Genomic DNA, 22,308 nt, shown 5'->3' with positions numbered 1-22,308 from the left:
TTTTTTGTAAGTGGCATACATACTAAGCTAGTGTAAATAAAAGCCTAAATATGTAGTTGCTTCACAGAAGGTTAGAAGTAAATTAACCTCATGAATTTCTTGAGAGAACTTGTAAGGACCAGCTTTTGATTTTGGAGAAAGATTTTAATCACCAAATAAAAAGTACCTTTGTTTGGTAATCTCAATCATTATAATAGTGCTTAGATAATTACCTAGGAACAAATTAAATATTAAATTTACTTAAAAAAAAAGTGTATGATTGGGGAATCCACAACTGGCCGTATCTAGATTCTCTGAACAACATATGCACTGAAAAGAATGAAAAACACTGAACCAAATATATGTCTTTTTAAGTTTATAATTAAATTGGAAAAAAATAGTAAGGAATGTTCAGAAGCAAAAAAATAAAATGAAAGCAAGAATCCTCAGAGGTAGCACGAAAGTTGGCTTTGCCTTAGATGGATCTATCAAAGCCTATGGCCCCATGAAAAGGATTCAGGAGTTAGTTTAAAGCTGGTTCACATAATGGAATCTAGCAGAAGACTGTGCATAAAGCTGGTCTAAGAACAATATCCTGGCCAGGCGCCGTGGCTCAAGCCTGTAATCCCAGCACTTTGGGAGCCCAAGGTGGGTGGATCACGAGGTCAGGAGTTTGAGACCAGCCTGACCAACATGGTGAAACCCTGTCTCTACTAAAAATACAAAAATTAGCCGGGCCCACGTGCTTATAATCCCAGTTACTCAGGAGGCTGAGACAGGAGAATCACTTGAACCCGGCAGGCAAGCTTGCAGTGAGTGGAGATCGTGCCACTGCATTCCAGCCTGGGTGACAAAAAAAAAAAAAAAAAAAAAAAAAGAACAACAATATCCTTCAGGGTTAAGGATAAATTCAAAATAAACTTGCTCCATGGAAAGTAATGGTTTAGCGTAAAGCAGGAAAAAAGGGTTCCAGATAATTCACAAATTTCTATTCACTGTTTATATAGTATGCCTCAAGCTAAAATATTTATTTTAAAGCAGTGCCAGGTTTGTAGTGCTCCCTGGGGCCTAAGAGAAATAAATGATCAGGAGGAATCAGCCTTCAAATTAGCCTTAAAGAATTCCCAAATTCTTATTACTATCATATTAATAAACATATTTATCAAGTTTATGAAACAAGACTGAATTAAAATTATGCATATAAATTGGTAATATATAACAAAAGTGAAAGTGTTCTAAGGTTTCTGTATTGTAGAAATATTGATTGAATTATGACACCAAAGCTTTAGGGGAAAAAAGGAAGAGTAAAATTCACACTAGAGGAAGGTAAAAGTGACCTAAATATTGTATATTAGAATTATAAAAAATGAAAATGGAAAAAAGAATAATTAAAAAGCGTGGCATGTCTAAATAAAATCAGCTGTGCACCAATTGACAAGCAGTGACAAAAACCTACTGAAAAAGAAATACCAAAAAAATATTAATTTAAAAAAAATTTTAGGACAAAGTCAAATAACATTATGATGAGATAAAAAAGGCTACTACATAAGTATAAGTCTGTCATTTCATCAACAATTCTAATTTTGTTTATATATGTTAATAGGTCTCCAAATTATACATAACACAAATTTATGGAATTATAAATTTTATATATATAGTATAAAACAGACATCACTATGGTGAGGTGAGATAATTTAACATTTATCTCTAATTAATAAAGGAAGCAGACAAAATGAGAGAGCACATTAAGGATAATGGAGATTTCAGCCAAATAATAAGCAAACTCAAACTAATGTACAAATATAAAATATTAAACCAAACAACCATCAAATACATGTTTTTCCCAAAGAAACACAGAACATTTATAAAAATAGAGCACATATTAGGTTCCAAAGGAAGCCTCAACAATTGTCAAAGGATTAGTGTCCTACAAACCACATTATCTGATCTCAATATGTTCAATTTAGAGATCAGATCAAACAAATAACAATAACAATCTTTATATTCAGGATTTAAAAAAATACTTGTAAATAGTTCCAGGATCAAAGAAGAAAATACAGAAATTAAAAAATATTTACATACTAATGATAATTAAACTACTCCTAATCCAAATTTGTGAGATGTAGTTGAAGTGGAAAAGGAAGTTAAAGGGGAAATTTATGGCTCTAAATACTCATAGTAGAAATGAAGAAAGACTGAATGTCAGTAAGTTAAGCATTCTACTGAGGATTTTACAAAGAACAGCAAAGTAAACACAAAGAAGATAAAAGAGGCAATTATAAAACAAGAACAGAATTAATAAAATGTAAAGCAAAGATAGATGAGAAAAGATTGCCAAAGCCAAAGTTTATTCTTTGGATACACTAGTAAATTCGACATATCCCTCTCAAGAGCAATAAGAAAAAATATATAGCAAAAGCACAAATAAATAATATTAATTATCAAAAAGAGGCACATCTGCAGATGCTGAACAGATTTAAAAAGATAAGAAAATACTAGGAACAACTATACTATAAATTTGAAAGCTTACATGAATGGAAAATGCATTTTAAATAAAACTCATGAAAACTGACATAAGAATACATTTTTTAAAAAATCGGCCACACACAATGGCTCACGCCTGTAATCCCAGCACTTTGGCAGGCCAAGGCGGGTGGATTATGAGTTCAGGAGTTCGAGACCAGCCTGGCCAACATAGTGGAACCAGGTCTCTACTAAAAATACAAAAATGAGCCGGGTGTGGTGGCACGTGCCTGTAGTCCCAGCTACTTGGGAGGCTGAGGCGGGAGAATTGCTTGAACCCGGGAGGCGGAGGTTGCAGTGAGCTGAGACCATGCCATTACACTCCAGCCTGGGTGACAGAGTAAGACTCAGTCAAAAACAACAAAAAAATCTAGTTGTATAGCCATATAACAATAAAGTCATATATCAAACAATAAAAATTGTTCTATGACATAAAATTATCATGTGACAAACAATAAAGTCATTTAACAAACAATAAAAATTGTTATATGACATAAAATAGTCATATAACAACCAATAAAGAAATTAAACTAGTAGTTTAAAATTTTCCATAAACAGAGTCAAGGCCAACTGGTTTTCCTTGAGTTTGAAAGGTTAAAGGAAAAAATAATTTAATTACAACAAAACCTATTTCAGAAAATATTAAAAACCCAACTCATTTTACAAGGCAAGTAGAATATTGAAATTATAACCCAACAAATAGATTGAAAAAATACAGACTAAACATGCTATGAGTATAAACATAATATATATCAATATATAAATTTAAAACCCTAATGCTAATATTACAAGTTCAAAAAATGTAAGATTATTCTAACATTAGAATATCACCGAATGTCATCTTCAGATCAAGAAAGAAAAATCTCATGCTCATCTCAAAGAAAAATGTGTTTAATATAAATCCATATAGCAAAAAATTTTAGTATATGTGGAAAGGATGTACTTTAAGATAACCAGAAAAAGAAAACAGTAAATATCATAATTAATGGTGAGAAAGAATTAAAGGTATTTCCTTCAAGACCAGAAGAAAGTTAAGGATATCTGCTATCAAAACTTCTTTTCAACATTATATTGTATAGGTCTTGGCCAGTGCAGTAATACAAATGGGAGGGATTTGGAGATGAGGAGGGGATCTGGGCAGATTTTACATTGTACTGACTAGAGCAGTAGTTATTTCCCTTTTCTGACACTGATAGAAGCTAAAATGAAACCAAATCAACTACGACTTGCCACATCCCCACATATTCCAAATTTCCCATATTTTTTTCTGTGATTCACATAAGAAATGAACTCATCTGTATCACTAGGTAAGATTAAAACAAAAATTATGCTGAGGTGCAATAAAAATCAATAAAGGAACAAAGTCATTATATAAGCATGTCTTTCAGGCAAGGGAATATTCAAACTTGTCTCACTTGATTTGCCTTTATGGTAATCAATTTCGCAGCACCACTATGCCACACTGAATTTTACAGCAAGTTTATGAGCTATTCTAACAAGTAAGAAAAGTTTTTAATGTCAAGGAAATGCCTTTTTTCGTTGACTTTATCAAAGTTAGATTAAATTTCAGTCTTAAAGTATTTTTTACTTTCCAAAATGCACTGGTAGCCTCAAATTATATATTCTGAGTATAACTAAAACAATATTAGTTTACAATTTCTGTTTACATTTTGTGACATAAAAAAGTCAATATATAGTTAAACCTTTATGGGATGTTATTTCTGCATAATCAAAGGTGAAACAATGTCTCTGTATACATTAAAAATATTTCTCATAGGATCCACAAAATACTAATCATATTTGTTGCCTATGGGATGGAGAACTTGTCTGTTTTGTGCAGGGGTATAAACGGAATCATAGTGTACCACATAGCTCAGCTGTGAACTGTTATTCATAACAATTAAATTGTACTGGGAGATGGGAGGTAGTAAGAGAACATGGTGGTTGGGGCCAAGGGATGAACAGGGAGCTGACTTGTCACAATGTCAATAGATAATGCCTGCATCTGAAATAAAAGCCATATAAGCATGTAATTTATAGAAATAGATGTAAATACCAAAAGAATGAACTTATAGTTGAATAATGATTGCCTCTGGAAAGAGGAAAATAGAGAAAAAGCAAGGCACTCAGGAAAATTATGTGATTATGTACATATATAACATGGATAAAAAGAAAAACGAACTAATGATATAAATTTAAAAAATTAAGAAACTAGGTATCTAACACTATTCGGAAAATCTCCCAAGTGAAACTTTTACATGATTCATTTTGTATTATGTAACAGGCTTTGGTAACATTATGAATGCTTGTAATACAAAAGTAAATAATGAAATAAAATAAGCAATGGTATAGTCAAAACTGGGAAGTGAGGAGGAAGGAAAAAAGAAGAAAAAACGACAACACAGCAAGACCCCATCTTAAAAAAAAACTAACCAGCACTTTGGGAGGCCGAGGCGGGTGGATCACGAGGTCAGGAGATCGAGACCATCCTGGCTAAAACGCTGAAAACCCGTCTCCACTAAAAATACAAAAAAATTAGCTGGGCGTCGTGGCGGGAGCCTGTAGTCCCAGCTACTCGGGAGGCTGAGACAGGAGAATGGTGTGAACCCGGGAGGCGGAGCTTGCAGTGAGCGGAGATCCCGCCACTGCACTCCAGCCTGGGCGACAAAGCGAGACTCCGTCTCAAAAAAAAAAACAAAAAAAAAACTAAACTAAAATATATTATATGTCTGCTCTTTTCCACATTGTACCTAGACAATTCTCAAATTTGATAGATCAAAAGAGACGTTTAAGCATATGTATACATTTTAACATTGTCAATATTTTATTTCTTTAAATAAATTTTCTGAACATGTTTTAAAGACCCCTTGGTATTTAACTGTATGGATATGCCACCACTTATTTAACAAACATTCTGAGACTATACGACGTGTAGTGGTATTGCCTTTTCAATATAATATATTTTAGGGTTTTTTTAGTTTGTTTTTCTTTTTTTTTTTTTCTTTTAAGGTGGAGTCTTGCTATGTTGTTCAAGCTGGTCTGCAACTCCTGGCTCCAGCAATCATCCTATCTCAGCCTCCCAAGTAGCTGAGATTAGGGGAACATGCCACCACGCCTGGCTTAATAATATTTTTTAAAGTTATATTGTTAACTACTATGATTGAGAACAGTAGTTAATATGAAAGGCTCCAATCACATTAGGAAATTTAGTATGGAATTATATCACTGACTGTAAAACATAACAACATATTAATCATTAAGAAGACACTGATTCATTAGTCAATAAACGGAGGTTATTGACCTACTATGAAAAAAAAATTATATATGTACTTAAATCACATGACATTTTCATTTCACTGATCAAACTGGACATATTTCAAGCTACATGTAATTAAGAGTGCCCAGTAATAAAAGGACTAAAGGAACTTACCTAAATAGAAATGGACTCTTCTGCATACGGTAGCTCTAAAACTGAGGTATGTTAAGTAAGGATGAATGTATGTTATATTTTGTGATCTTTCATATTGAACATACATCATAATAAATATATCAATTTATCTGCATTGTCTTCTCTTTCTCAAGTATATGCCCCAACTTGCAAACAAGATTGCAAATTCTTTAAATACCATGCTAAAGACCTTGCCTCCAAACTTGTCCTCTCCAAATGTCCACACACAAATTCTTCGCACAGAGCTCAACCTGATCAATTGAGACATAATCATTAAGTACCAATAAAAACTTGCTGGGTCAAACTGCATACTGGATCCGTGCATTTCCCAGCAACTCCAAATCTGTGCAGTGTCTTTATAAATTAAACCTATAAAAAATGTATCTCTTGGTCAGGCATAGTGCCTCATGCGTGTAATTCTACAACTTTGGGAGGCTGAGGTGGGTGGATCACCTGAGGTCAGGAGTTCGAGACTAGCCTGGCCAACATGGCGAAACCCGGTCTCTACTAAAAATACAAAAATTAGCTGGGTGTGGTGGTGCACACCTGTAATCCCAGCTACTCAGGAGGCTGAGGAAGGAGAATCCCTTGAACATGGGAGGTGGAGGTTGCAGTGAGCCGAGATGGCACCACTGCACTCCAGCCTGCCTGACAGGAGTGAAACTCCACCTGGAAAAAAAAAAGAAAAAAAGAATCTCTTTTATAAAGTATCTCTTTTTATGCTTGGAGGTTTACAAGTATATCATATTTGATATTGGTGTGTAGTACTAAAAACTAAAAAATAGCAGCTGTTATCAAGCATTAATTTCTCAGAATCTTTCTAAAACACAGTAAACTCAAACATCATAGGAAAGTAGTTGACAGGGATAATGAGATATTAAAGGTATTCACAAGATCCAATAATATTGATTTCTATTAATATTTAGAGATGGGATAGAACATTATTTCATAGAAGGTATTTGAAAAAGAATAAATGGGGGGAATGTTTCTTTTATTTATTTATTTATTTTTTACCTCATTTCCATCTTCATTAATTATTGAGATGTAGTTGGGATGTGTCTTATTTGGGTAGGACAACAGGACATCATAATGAGCTAGCTCAACAGAATCCAGGCCAAATTCTTTCCACTGGGATTGAATTTGCTTTGCGAGCTGAAAGTTTTGTTCTGTTCCTGCTAAATGTGGTATCTGTGTAAAATTACTGGTGAACAAAAATTGAAAGTGGTTAGATATTAATGTTTAATCAACTTTTATTCCAAATCAACAAAGAAAAGCAGAGTTACACAAAAGTACTTTGAAGTGTAATACGTTAAAAAATTAAAGTGGTACTATTATTGCATGAAATAGATTTTCAAAGTCTGCTTTGAAATTTTTATGCTCTAATTTGTACTAAATCAAGAGAAAAATTGGAGAAACTGATTTTTGTACCATTATGTGTAATCCTATTACTATAACCTCGTATGGTAGATTATCATATTCTTTCTTAAGACCTGTACTTCTTGCAACTTACATGGAATTATCTGTTTATATCACTGTGTAAAATATTGAAACAGACAAAAATATTTTATCCAAAAGACCAAGGTGTGACATGGCAAGAATTACTAATAATTACATTTATTTAAATACTGAGAGTTATAGACAAGTGATAAACTTTTTGATTAGCAACCATTTATAAAGTATCTTCATCAAAGAATAATCTGAACATACCGATACAAGTTCAGAATGAATCTCTTGCACTCCATCTATCATACAGAGTAACACCCTTAAAATCAATGACAATAATTAGTCTGAAGAGGAATATCTTTAACAAAGAAATTATGGGCCAAAATTTGGCTACCAGAAATATTTTCAGGAGCAGACTAATTTCTCATTTAATATATGTAGATTCTGGTGCTTTTGATTGTTTTAAATTTCTCCCTCCTGGGAAATTTCTTGTTTCCCTAAAGAGCTCATTGTTAAGTATTTTTAACTTAAGCCCTTAAATATATGACAAGATATTATGTAGCATGAAAAGATAAATATATATATATATTTCATAAACTTTTGGAACTTCATACGTTTCTAGTTTTAAATATGTAGTTTTATAAAATCAACATAATTCCATCCTTATGGTGATTTTAAAAAAACTAATAACCAACGTGACTATGATAATTACAGTTTCAAGCTTCATTCTACCATGTATTTTAATTTTTTTTCATTTGGTGAATCAACAATGAATTAAAGTAACTCGATTTTTTAAAATTGGAATTTCCTGTAACTTGTTTAATAATTATATTAAAGTTATTTAAATTGTATTTATAAAAATAGTATTAAAATCCTCATTTGGTAAATGTTTAGGGGCAAAATATCTTACACAGAATTTCTAATATGGAAAATATTGTAACAAAAAGGGCACAAACATAAGAGGCAGCTAAGGAGTCTCTATCCCTTATCAGTGAGCACCTGCAGGGAAAACAGAAAAACAGCCAACATATCGCTATTTTCTTGAATATTACAAAGATCACAAACTGCAGTGTAATTAATGTAGGATGCAGATATCCTGAAGTGCCAGCTATGCCTCTGTCCCTATAAGCAAAAGGAATTACTGTGGGGAATCTTGAACCTACTCACAAAAAAGCAGGAGAAAATCATTATAAGGCTTTGCTACTATTAAGTGAATTTCCTTGTAACAGTCTTGTCACTACCAACTAGGAAACAACATTTTGCTATTATCAGGGTTGGGACTCACTCATTTGAACAAAACACATCCTCGAAAAGATTAGTAGGAGAAAAAAAGATCCATTGCAAATACTAAATAAATTAATTAGCATAAATCATGTATGTGGTATAATACAGGTGTTGTCATTAACTCGGTATGTAACCCTAGCTGTGTCTTGAGTTTCTCATCTGTATATGGGGAGAACATCACTGTCTCACTACTTCAAAAAGACTTGAGGCTCAGTTAGATTGTGTTATTAAATAGCACGTCTCAATGATTTTAATCATTTGAGATGTGTGTCACAAGTTGTTGAACCTACCAGAATATCAAATTTTGTAAAAAATAAATAAGAATAAAAATATGAATTTACAAATTTTCCCAAATAGCCAAATTCTGTTTATATATCACTGTAGGGCTGCTTTAAATGTGTTTCTAGTATTGTCACATTATTTCTTTTTTTTTTTTGTAAGAGACAGAGTCTCATTGTGTTGCCAGGCTGGAATACAGTGGTGCAATCATAGCTCACTAAAACCTGGAATTCCAGCCTCCTGAGTAGATAGGACTACAGGCACATGCCACCATGCCCAGATAATTTTAAAAAATATTTTGTAGAGACAGAGTCTCACTCAAGGCATCTGCCTGCCTTGTCCTCCCAAAGGGCTGGGATTACATGGGTGAGCCACTATGCCCGAATACATTATCTCAGTCCTTTAAGAGAGCTACTGTTATTTCTGTTTTAGTACATTTCATCTTGTTTACAAATAATTTGGCAGTGTTTCCAAGACTTCAAGATGACGAAGGTATTTAGTAAAAGGTGGAATTAGCTGGGCACGGTGGCATGTGCCTGTAGTACTACCTACGGGGGAGGCTGGAGCTCCAAGCTGCAGTGAGCTATGATTGTGCCACTGCACTCCAGCCTGGCAACAGAGTGAAACCCTGTCTGAAAATAATAATAATAATAATAATAATAATAATAATAATTGAGATAATGTGACAAGACAATACTTGGAATATATTTAAACCAGTCTGACAGAGATCTATGAATGGATTTTTGCTATTCTGGAAAATGTGTAAATTCTTATTCTTACCTTTTTTTAAAAATAAAATTTGATATACTAGTATCAACAAATTACTTGTGACACACATCTCAAGTGATTAATAGATTAAGAAGTGTAGTTTAATATGTGATTTCATTGGGCCTATATATTCAAATACAGACCTATGTATTCAAATACAGACCAGTAAAATTCTGAGACCAAAAGTCTAAAACGCCTTTTAAAACGATCTTATCCGGCAAAACAACGTGGAAAAGGAAGAATCCCTCTAGAGAGATGCAAAATGGTAAACAGATCTGTGAATTCAACTGGGTGTTTTCAAAGAAGGGAAAACACAGACAACCCTGTACCCCAAGGCAGAGTGAAAAAAAGCTGCTCCTAATTAATTTTCCCATTCACTACTGAGGCAGACATTTCGGAGGCAGTGGGGGCTTTTAAGAGCAGAACTAAAGATTTTAAAGGGGGACCAGATGGAAGGTCAGAGGTTTTAATAGTCCCTGACCCATGGGTATATTTTAATTGAAAGCTCTCTGATGGACAAATGGCAAATTGAAAATCTGGAGAGTTTAGGAGGCTTCTGGAGATTCTGTGATCCTTGGAGGAATGAGAGGGAATTCTTTCAGTTTCTTTCTTTTGTGTGTTTATGCTGAATATCCCCCTGAGTTCTGGTTAGAGGAGCTTGGTTAGGGACATGGAGAATAAACAAGAAGCTGACTGCTTAATCTTGCTGAGGGTCCAAAAAGAGAAATAAAGAAAGGCATTTATTTTTCTTCTTTGTTGGTCAATCTATGTCACAAGTTAATGTTACAGGTAGTTAGACAGGAGCAAGGCAGGAGGGGGCTCTCCCCCTACCCTCTAGAATGTCAGGTGATGGTTCGGTTCAGCAATGATCGCATTGCCTCTCTAAAAATAATTTAGCAGTGCCAGGGAGAGGCCAGCTCTTGATGGTCCACACCTGTTAACACCAAAATGTTAACTGAATGCAGACTCCAGGGAGAAGCAACTTCCTGGGCATGCGTGTTAGAGACAAAAATGGTATAGTATAATCTTCCAGGTACACTCCACCAGAAAAAGGAAGAGAGACTCAGATGGGCCTGTGTTTACTTCCCTAAACACATTGCAGGTGCTCATTTCCGAAGGGTTAGGAGGGCTGGGCAGCCCACCCTAAGAGAAGAATCATGGGAAAGAGGCAAGCCTAAAAAAGTCCTACGATCACAGTTAAGTGGGGCACTTGGCCTTCTCTCACCTTCATGTGCCTGCTTGGCTCTCTTCCAAGCACACCTTCCTTTCTTTCCTTTTGAAATAAACTTCCATTCCTGCTCTGGAACTTGCCTTGGTCTCTTTTTCTGCTTTTGCCCCCAGTTGAATTCTTTCTTCTGAAGAGGCGAGGACTGAAGTTGCTGCATAACCTTATGTTATGGATAGGCTGCTGATAACCTGGAGTAACTTGGATTTCTTCCACCACTAATATTGGGAAAGGAAGAAAGCTGGAACAGCAGCTCTGTCCAGGAGTAAAGACCATACCTTGCCAGACCTCCACTTCTATTATACCTACTATACATTATTATAGTGGAATAAGCACAACAGGCAGAGGAGGGGTTTCCACAAAGATAAAGAAGTTCGAGCTTCAGAGTCTCACATTTAAAACGGCCCTTCCAAAGACCTGAGAGGTATCCTATCAATTTTTACTTATACTTTTAATTCCGTTGTAATTAATACAAACATATATGTGTTTGTATGATTATATGTGTGCACATCTATGCATACCTATGTGTGTGTGTGTGTGTGTCTAATGGCCTTTTAATTTAGAATTACAACCTTTATTCACCAGGGAATCCTGCAATCATTAGAGGGACTTCATGTATTTTTGGACACATGAGCTAACTCAATTTGTAAAAATTCACAAAAGGATCTCATGCTTAAAAATAAAAGCAAGTATTCTGGGCTGGGTGTGGGGGCTCACACTGGTAATCCCAGTACTTTGGGAAGCCGAGGCGGCCAGATCACCTGAGGTCAGGAGTTTGAGACCAGCTTGACCAACATGGAGAAACCCTGTCTCTATTAAAAATACAAAATTAGCTGGGTGTGGTGGTGCACGCCTGTAATCCCAGCTATTCAGGAGGCTGAGGCATGAGAATCGCTTGTACCTGGGAGGCGGAGGTTACAGTGAGCTGAGATCACACCATTGCACTCCAACCTGGGCAACAAGAATGAAACTCCATCTCAAAAAAAAAAAAAAAGAAAGAAAAGAAAAAAAAAACAAGTATTCTAATCAATTATATATAGTAATTCTATATAAGTATTTTCTTTTTGGTTGCTTTTTAAATTTACTTATTTATCTCTTTTGTCCTACACTGGAAATAGCTATTTCAGTAAGTAGGGAGCTAGTTTTTAAAATATGCCAAATATATGCTAAATATACGCTCTTTGACTTCATCCATATAATAATAAGATCATTATTCCCATTTTACAGATGTGGAAAAGAGAGCTCAGAAAGATTAAGTATTCATCCAAAGTATTAATAGGCAAAGATGGAATTCAAACTCAATTCTAACTCAAAGTCCATTTTTGTTTAACTAAAATGCAATATCTTTCTCTAAAGCATTAATCAGCAAACTAGGTTCCACTGGCCAAATCTGGACCACTAACTGTTTCCGTACAGTCCACAAGCTAAGAATGGTTTTTATATTTTAAATTGGTTTTAAAAATAATATTTTTGAACATCAATTATATGAAATCCAAATTTCAGTGCCCATAAGGAAAGTTTTATCAGAACTGACTGTTTATGTATTTTCTATGACTTCTTTTGTGCTGCAATAGCAGAGCTGACTAGATGTGACACAGATCAGCTGGCCTAAAAAGGCTGGTACTTTTACAGAAAAAGTTTGCTGACTCCTGCTTTAAACCTCTGTAATGACAAAATTTAGCTGAAAGTATAGTCCTCCTCAGATGAAATGTGATCCAAGATCTTTAATAAATAAAATTTTAAGAAAAAAGGCCAGTTCCTATATATAAAATATTGGACCAAAACAGAATGATAAGTTTTTCTAACAACTTGTCCATATAAACTTTCGAGAATGTGCTTACTATAAGAACTTCTTGATGTTCTCAGCTTTCAATTCATCCAAAAATGCTTTCATATTATGCTTTGGAGTAATGTTAGTAGCTTCATTGGAGGATTTTATAAACCACCCTGAAAAATACATCCAAAAATAGGCATGAGATATGAGCCTATAGATAGGACTTATTTTTCATTATTGTTGTATGTATCATTTGTAAAACACAAATTATCAATATTACCTCTGACATTAGGTGAGATATTTCTGAGTTTTAATTTCTCTTGCCTACTTTCACTGAAAAAGAGTCATGCAAACAGATTTTTAAGTTGCAAACCAATTGCAAAATATTTTTTATCCAACTTCAATGATAGGTATTGCTGTTACTCTAAGAAATGTTTTATGAGATAATCAGGACGAAAATAAAATGACATTGATGTTTCAACTAATGGGTATAAATGAGATGTTCTGAAAATGAAGGCAAAAAGGAGATCCACCTTCTACTTTCATAAAGTTTCTATCTTCCTCTGCTGACTCAGAATAAGCATTTAATACATTTTTATAATGAATTAATTATGAATATATTTCAAATACATAAATTATTTCCAAGTGTTGAAGGAAATTCAGACTTCTAATTTGCTCTGATTCTGAAACTAAAACAAAATGCTGTGAGAGTTTGTGTTTCCAGTGAAGTAGGCTTGAGAAATCCAAGTTCAGACAGCTACAATGAAACTACAATTTACCCAGCCTCTCTGCCAGACACCCAGTGCACGCATAGGCGGCCAGAAACAATGGATAGCTAGATCCTGCAGTCATTAGACCTTGCAGTTGGCTTTTAACCTGAAGGAGATAAGGCAAGATTCCAGGGTTTATTTAGAGAAATTACAGGATCTGGGAATAAAATAGTTACAAAATTAGTGCCCAACCAGCTTTCATGGAGCTTTCCAATTATTAATTATTCTAGTTCTTAATCGCGTGCATACAAATGCACATACATATATCCATGCATATTAAAATACATGATTGGACGCAAACGGAAATAAGATTCCACCTGTGCATAAAACAGAAAGACTTGGATTAGAGTGAGGGATCAGGAAACACCACACTGAGGATGAGATGCTTGAACTGAGATCTGAAAAATGAACAGGATGAAGAGGATGGAGGCCTGCAGGGGGAGGGGAGAGCAGAGAATCCCAGGGGGTGGGGGGCGGACATCAATAAAGAACTCTTCTGTGTCAGCCACTGAGCACGGAATACAGGGATGAGAGTGAGGGCAATACCAGGAAGAATAAAATCCTTTTAAGAGATGAAGATTGTTATGAGCACAGTGTGTGGTTCAAAAATCTTTTAACAACCCCAAGGTGAAGCTAGTGGAAGATATTGAATTTGTTTAAACCCATCTGGTCCATGTCCTGTTCTTCTAAATCCCGAAAGAGGGTCAAGAATTCCGAGCAGGAGTGGACTACCTGGTGATACCTTAGACTAGTCCTGTGTATTAAAGTCCAATGAGGAGCATCTTGGTAAAAGAAGAAATGAAGTGGCGAAAATCCCAGTACTGTGCTAGATTTACATGATATATTATTTACTATTACCAATAATTTGCAGATAATATTATCCTCATCATAAAATAGGGTGACTAACGCTGAGAGGGACTCGGTAACTTGTTCAAGGCCACTAAGAAGTGGCAAAGTCAAAACTGGAATTTAATACGAGTCTGAGCTTGCCTGTGTGGTTCTGCTTTTCTTAGAAAGTTGGATCAAGTCTGCAAATCAGTACCCAGGAAAAACAGCAAAAGACCTGCTGGTAAAGACCTGTCCAGATTGCTGACCTGGTTCACACAGTTCCCAAGCTTGCCTCTGTTACTTCCAAGGAAGAAAGAATGCACAGAGAGGAAAAAACCAAACAAACAAAAAAAGAAAACAAAAAACAAAAAAAACTTCCTTTGCAGAATATCCTGAATTCTACCGTACACCTGAAACAGTACGGCCCGATAAAAACCCTAAACAAGTCTTGGTGCACAGCTCCCTGGGCGACCTGGTTCAACAGCCCTCAGGGTTTGGCGCTTGTCCTAAACCCTTAAAAGTGCCCTGTCTTGCAGGGCTCCAGCACGTGGAACCTTCCTACGCCGAGTTTCAGGTTCTCTCAGTTCTACCCTCAACCTGAGTGACTGTCCTACCAGCAGCTTGTCAAGAACTCAGCCCTGCACCGTTCCCAGCTACCCTCCTCCTAACTCGAGAGGTGCTCACCCCACATTACCCCGACCCTAATCGCCGCCCCTGGGGAAGACCAGCAACAGGACCCCACTCGGCAGCTGACCCGCGAGTCCCAGCACCGCGGCACCACGGGAAAGACTCCGAGGTTTGCTCCGCGAGGCGCCCCCCTACCGAAGAGGAAGCCGAGGAGAAAGAAGCCACCCGCCAGCACCAGCGCCCCAGCGCACAGCCAGCGCGGGCGGCGCGCGGTGGCCACAGCCGAGTCGGTTTCGTGAAGGAGATTCCACATCTTGGCGCGAGCAGAGCCTGCCTCCCGCGACCCGCGCCTGTGCTGCTGTTCTACTGCGCGCCCTCCAACCACCACGGCGGGGTAAAGTCTCTCTCACTCTCACTAATGCCTCGCTTATCAGCTCTGTAGGCTGGAATTCACTCCAGGCCCTGGGGTCCAGTTTCTCCACCGTAGCAGTGTTTCTAGAGTGCGCTGAACCAATCCGAGCGCGAGAGAGAGGCAACATCTGCCTCCAGGAGAAGGAAATCCGGCCCCTTTTGAGAGGCGCCTTAAAAAAAAAAAAAAAAAAAAAAAAAAAAAAAAAAAAAAAAAAAAAAAAAAAAAAACTTTCTTGGAAAATGTCCAGCTCTTGCTTAAATATAAAAATGAGAGGAAGAAAGAGACTCTCCTCTCTCCACTCCTATAATTATGAGGAACTTTTATTCAGCTCTGAAATTCTATACAATCTCTACTGTACTCTACTGAATAAAAGTAGAGCAGAAAAAGCTGCGCTTTTTTTCCATAGTCGGGAATGCTTGTCATCAGTGTAAATCACCACCGCGCCCTTTTTCCTAATGAATATTATTGTTATTAATAAACATGTAAGGTATTATCCTCCACTTACATTACAAAACCATTTTTTAAAGAAATAGGCCGGGCGTGGTGGCTCACGCCTGTAATCCCAGCACTTTGGGAGGCCGAGACTGGCAGATCACGAAGTCGAGAGATCGAGACCATCCTGGCCAACATGGTGAAACCCCATCTCTACTAAAAATACAAAAATTAGCTGGGCGTGGTGGTGGGCGCCTATAGTCCCAGCTACTCAGGAGGTTGAGGCAGGAGAATGGCTTGAACCCGGGAGGCGGAGGATGCAGTAAGCCGAGATAGCGCCACTGCACTGGAGCCTGGTGACAGAGTGAGACTCCGTCAAGAAAGGAAGGGAAAGGAAGGGAAGGGGAGGGAAGGGGAGGGGAAAGGAGGGGAGGGGAGGGGAGGGGAGGGGAGGAAAGAAAAGAATACTGGAACTTGTTGAAGGCAGAGACTTTATTTTCATATCCCGGCTATGTCTGGCTACTGTCTTACCTAATAGATATAAAATCAGTCTTGGTTGGATTAACCAGAAGAATCATCATACAAAATTATATCCCTGCTATAAATTCTTAATAATAATAGTGATATTTCGAGGGAGAGAATAGCTACATGCTTTATAAAATAAACTGTGTTCTTATAATCCGTGAGAGAGGCCGTGCATTTACTAGGAGTACTTTATGGAAGCACTGCTTTTAACAGAACCATAAGGTACAGGTAGGATTTGACCCAGTGGAGATGAGAAGAAACATTAGGGGCCATGGGCCAGCTGAGTAGGCAAAGGCAGAAAACTCAGAGTGTATTCAAGGAATAGCAAACAGTTTGCTTTGAGAAAGGGAGAGCACAGTATGAGTTAAGTGGAGAAAGATGGGCTAGATTGTACAGTCTTGGGTGCTTCGATGAAGACTTTCTGAGCAAAGTGAAAAATTTGGGAAAATTAATTTGTCAACAATGAACCATGACAACTCCTAGATGACCTAGGGCAGGAAGGAAGGGAATTTCTTCATCTCTTTCTAACAAAATCCTGAATGTACTATATCTTTCCCAATGTTCCTATTGTCAAATCTAATCAGAGATGGCTAATAATAGTGACTAATACTTAAAGAGCACTTATTATGAGTGATGCATTTTATGTACGTCACCTCATTTAATCACCATTGGGACCCTTCAAGGTTTGTTCTATTACTCTTCCCGATTTACACATGGTAAAACTGAAATTTAGCTAGATTGGGTAAGTCATTCAAAGTCACAAAGCTAAGACTTAATATAATGTCTGTCTGTCTTTGTACCACTCTACAGTCTCTATTCAGCACAGGATACCTTTATGGAGTTTGCTTGTGGCACTGGAGGGAGCACTGAGTTTGGAGTCAGAAGACTCTTAATAATCTTTGGACCTGGTCCTGTCCAAGCTGTGTACCCTTGGGTGCTAAGTATTCAGCTTACCAGAATATATCTTCTCATTTGTAAAACGTGGGATCACCCAGTAACATTACGCAGTACAGTTGGTTAATGTGTTTTCTTTGAAGGTTAGATGTGATTATAAGTGAGCAAATTTCAGTTAAATATAAAAGTGATTTTTGAACAATAGAATTTATTCAATTAATAATTGAATTAATAAGACGCTATGGTGAAGAGGATGTATTTGAAGAATTCAGACAACGAATGAACATCTGTCACATATTGAAAGCCTTGTGGAACTTACAGTTTAGTGGAGAAGATAAACGTTCAACAAGTAGTTAATAACCAATATACTGAGCATTTTCTATATGGAGGACACTACACTATGTGCTTTATATGCATTATTTCATTTAATTCTCATGACTTATCCTGAAATAATTTAAAATCTCTAAGAGGTGATTATGTAAACCACACTAGATTTTTCTGTTGCACCCTGTATTATTATTTACCTTTTACAGATAAGAAAACTGAGGTTTAGAGAAATTGATTAAGTTTTGCGGAGCGCTAAGGAGTTAAAAGAAAAATGAAAAATGGGCTTAGCTGGCAGGAACAGAAACAGGGGTAGAGGGGAATGAATATTCCAAGAATAGGGTCAACTGCAAATGGCTCACTTAACACCCAAGCATCCTCTTACAAGCACCCAGCTCATAGCCCATCTGTAACCAAGCATCCTGTCTGCAAGCATTCAGCCTAAGGAGCACCCTTATAAAACTCCACTCAAGTCCCTGCCTCTTTGCAGACAGCCTTCCCTCTGCTGTCTGGCCGGTTGCTCCCTTTCAATGTGTCTCCCCTTTTCTCTAAATAAATACGCCTTTCTAAACTCATTACTGTCTTGGTATTAAGGTAAATTCTTTTACTACCTGCACACCAGCCTCACACAGTAGTTGACCATGACAACTTTCTCAAGAAAACAATTGGCAGATGTTTGTTTTCTGAATCCCACCAATAAGCATTAGGCCATACTATACTTCCTTCTTTAACTATTGGAAAAAGATTGAAGATGACTCTTCATGTCAGAATTTATAGAAACAAACATGAACTAAATCAAAGTATTATACTCATCTATGAGGTGTGTTTTAGAAAAAAATTAAAATATTTTTAATTCCTCTTATTTCCAGCCTTTTACCCATATTTGCCTTTGAAAAATACTTAGTCAAGAAAAATCACTGGCTGCTTTATTTATTTATTTATTTATTTATTTATTTATTTATTTATTGTCAAAGTCTGGCTTTGTCACCTCAAACTGCTGGGCTCAAGCCATCCTCCCACCTCAGCCTGCCAAGTAGCAGAAGCTACAAACACCAGCCACCGTGCCTTACTCATTTTAAAAAAATTTTTGGAGAGACAGGGTCTTGCCATGTTGCCCAGGCTGATCGTGAACTGGCCACAAGCAATCCTCTTGTCTCAGCCTCCCAAAGCCCTGGGAATAAATACATGAGCCACTATGCCCAGCCTCCTTGGCTACTTCTTAATCTGTAAACATAGCATTCTTGGACTCTAAACTGCATGCTAAATAACATAGCTCTAGAAGATAAAAATTCTAACTTATTTCTCCAAGTAATTTGATTTTTTTAAATTTCAGTCTTTTTAAATTGGGGGTGGTTACATAGGCATTTATATTTGTTGAATTCCTTTTGTCATATGTTAAAAATATGTGCACTTTATTGTATTTAAAGTATAAAGTTTAAAATTGATATAAACAAAAAGATATGGCCATAGATAAATAAGAATTTTCCCTAATGGTTCATCTGAATTCCATTGTTTCAAAGTAATTAATTCTCATTCTCCTTATGCTAACTTTACCTAAAGTAGGGGAACATTTGCAGAGGGAACTTTGTAGACAGATTTCTTTGCTTCGGAATTTTGAAAAATAGAAAATGTGGTAATACTGTTTCCAATGTAATGATGAAATGGAGTAGTAAATGAACATATTTTAGGGAAAAAATGCTTGTAATATTTAAATAAAATATATATTTTTCCTCTGTTAATTTTTATTACTAAAATAAAATGCTTTTTTTTTTTTTTTTTTTGAGATGGAGTCTTGCTCTGTTGCCCAGGCTGGAGTGCAGTGGCACGATCTCGGCTCACTGCAACCTCCACCTCCCCGGTTCAAGATATTGTGCTGCCTAGCCTCCTGAGTAGCAGGGACTACAGGTGTGTGCCACCATGCCCAGCTAATTTTTGTATTTTTAATAGAGGCAGGGTTTCACGTTAGCCAGGATGGTCTTGATCTCTTGACCTCCTTATCTGCCTGTCTTGGCCTCCCAAAGTGCTGGAATAACAGGCGTGAGTCACCGCGCCTGGCCAAAATGCTTATTTTTTGATGTATACAGAAGTATAAAAAGTAAGAAGCTTAAGTACCATTTTATAACCCTCTGTCCTTTCCCTTAACATATCACCATCCAGAGATGAATACCATCAACATTTTGGTAGTAATTATTTGAGACATTTTTCTTCAAATACACACAATAGTTCAAATGAAAAATGAAATCATGCTATGCCTTTATTTTTAAGAAAACTTTTAATTAACATATACATACATAAAATGTACAAGTCTTAAGTGTACAGCTTGATGAGTTTTTACAAAATGAACACACTGGTCATTCAGCATCAAGATCAAGAGACAGGGTATCAACACAACTCCACAAGCCCTCATCACATCCCCTTTACATCAGTATCTTTCATGCTGACGGATATCCACTATTCTCCTATTCAAAATTCTAAATACTGTCTAGTTTTGCTCTTTTGAAATTTCTGTAATTGGAATCATGTAGTACTTGTATGTTTGTGTTTGGCTTGTTTCCCTAGGAACTATGCTTGTGAAATACATTAGTAGTGTGCTAGTAAATCAGCTCTAAAGAAGGGGAAAAGCCTTGGTTTGCAGCATTTACTGATTTCTGTGATGCTAATATTCCCACCATGGCAGATTTCAAGGAAACAGCAAGAAGTTACTGAATGTGCAGTCTCAAAGGGAAGGCCACAATTGCCTTTTGTAAGCTGGCAGAAGCAGGCTGCAGCACACCACTGGACACTCGCTGTCTTTCCATGTAGCAATAGTTCATTCATTTTCAGTGTTGTGGATTTATCAATTGTATAAATGTTTTGCAATTTATTTATCTATTGTCTCCTTGATAGATTTTTAGATTTTCTCCAGTTCTTGGCTATTAGAAATTGTACTTCAGTGAACTTTCTTGTGCATATCTTTTGGAGGTCTTATGTATTTATTTTTGTGGGTATTTATCTAGAAGTCATAGGTATGTATATGTTCAGCTTTAGTAGAAAATTTTAGAGTTTTCTAAGGTTTTTATGTACTACTCATACCAGAAGAGTATGTGGAATTCCAGTTTCTCTCTGTTCTTGCCAACCAACTGGTATTTTACTGATGACAACTAAAATGGAGCAGCTTTTCATGTGGTTGTTTCTAATTTGTACTCTTCTTTTTTTGCACTGACCAAGTGTTTTGTCCCATTTTCTCTTGGGTATTCTGCCTTTTTCTTTTTTATTTGTAGGAGTTTTTGTATATATTATGACTACAATTTTATAATTTATTTTATTCAATAATGCAGAATTTTACATGAGCATATAAAGGATCTATCTTATCATTTTGTCACTTTATAGTATTTATAAAATATTATATTTATAATATTTTAAAGAATAGACATAAAATGGGGTATTTCATTTTTATTCATATCAAAATTCTTATCAAATAAGTGATTTGCAAACATTTCATTTGACATTCTAGTTGTCTTTTCACTTTCTTGGTAATATCACATGAGTACTTAAAACAAATTTTTTTATGTGTACCTGATTCACATGAGAATTTAATAGATGCTCCCTGACTTACAATGATTTGGCTTAGGATTTTTCAACTTTATGATGCTGCATAAGTGATATACATTCAGCAAAAACCATACTTCAAGTACTCATACAATCATTTTGCTTTTCACTTTTTGAACAGTATTCAATACATTACATGAGATACTCAACACTTTATAACAAAAGAGGCTTTGTATTAGACGACTTTTTTCAGCTGTTGGCTAATGTAAGTGTTCTGGGATGTTTAACTTAGGCGAGGCTAAGTTATAATGTTCAATAGGTTAGTATATGAATCATACATACCTGATTTTAAATTTATCTCAGTCAGTAACTCACATATGCAAATATGGGCAAATTGTTCAATTTTGCCTCATTCGTAATGTTTACCATTCCCAGAAAAGGTTCTTCTCAAAGTTACCAATGGTCTACGTCTTTTCAAAGGCAGTGATCAGTTCTTTGATTCTGTTGTGTGTGTGTGTCAGTGGAATAACTGAACCATGTGACGTGGTATAGCCATAAGAATTCTTTAGACCCATAAGAACATCTGTTCTTACCAAACAGGAAAAACATGACAAAGGTGTAGGTTTCCATCAAGATCAGAAGTATTTTGACCTATGTAAGAAGATATTTTAAATAATATAAAAGCCAAAGAAAATTAAATCCAGTGATATAACCCTGGGTGGGTTTGCAGAGTTCTGTGGGAAAAAAATATTACAGGTGAAATCCAAACGGAAGCATGTAATGTACCTGAGCTATAAGATCTGCAAGACCATTTAGTGAGTTGATATGGTGACTACAGATAAGAATGAGTATGTTCTATCACAGTAACAGATATCAGAGTCCCTGGTCAATATCTTAGGCGAATATGCATATTCCAACCATCTAGGGGAGTATCCTCAAAGACTCTGTGGTAACACTGTTGTTTCCTTTGTGGGAAAGCCTACTTTTACCCTTAAAATATTTAAAGTAAACATAGAAATATTTAGGTAATTAAACCCATTAGTTACAATAAGTTTAAGCATATTTAGTATTTCAAAAATGTGATGTGTACTGTTCAGAAGAATATTGACTATTCAATGAAACTTGTTTCCAATGTAAGCTGTATAAATTGAATAGTTGAGCTCACCTTTTGACTTTTAAATTCAAAGTACTTACTGTATTTATATGCACTGTGACTGGAATATGGAAAAGAAGTTAAAATCGGGC

The 22,308-nt window shown here is 36.1% G+C and overlaps 1 protein-coding gene across 7 annotated transcripts in view; it reads right to left on the bottom strand.

Moving 5' to 3' along the window:
* Positions 1-15,480, bottom strand: part of LOC451475 (Putative N-acetylated-alpha-linked acidic dipeptidase) — a 62,816-nt gene extending 47,336 nt beyond the window's left edge. The window contains exons 1-4 of one of the 7 annotated variants that reach the window (XM_063784380.1): positions 15,144-15,474; positions 12,791-12,896; positions 10,950-11,167; positions 6,965-7,151 (exon numbers count right to left, since the gene is read on the bottom strand). Coding sequence is in view for 6 of the 7 variants with exons in the window: in XM_016921766.4 (XP_016777255.1) it covers positions 6,965-7,151; positions 12,791-12,896; positions 15,144-15,261 (411 nt within the window). In the remaining variant the exon portion in view is untranslated. Of the gene's footprint in view, positions 1-6,964; positions 7,152-10,949; positions 11,168-12,790; positions 12,897-13,003; positions 13,600-15,143 lie in introns of those variants that run through there. The other 6 variants (XM_016921765.4, XM_016921767.4, XM_016921766.4 and 3 more) reach the window with 6 other exon arrangements.
* Between the last annotated feature and the right edge of the window lie 6,828 nt (positions 15,481-22,308).

This window comes from Pan troglodytes, chromosome 9, assembly GCF_028858775.2.
Source record: "Pan troglodytes isolate AG18354 chromosome 9, NHGRI_mPanTro3-v2.0_pri, whole genome shotgun sequence".
In the NCBI taxonomy this organism is placed as follows: domain Eukaryota; kingdom Metazoa; phylum Chordata; class Mammalia; order Primates; family Hominidae; genus Pan; species Pan troglodytes.
Note: the sequence above shows the minus strand (reverse complement) of the source record. Positions and strands in the feature narration are given on the sequence as shown.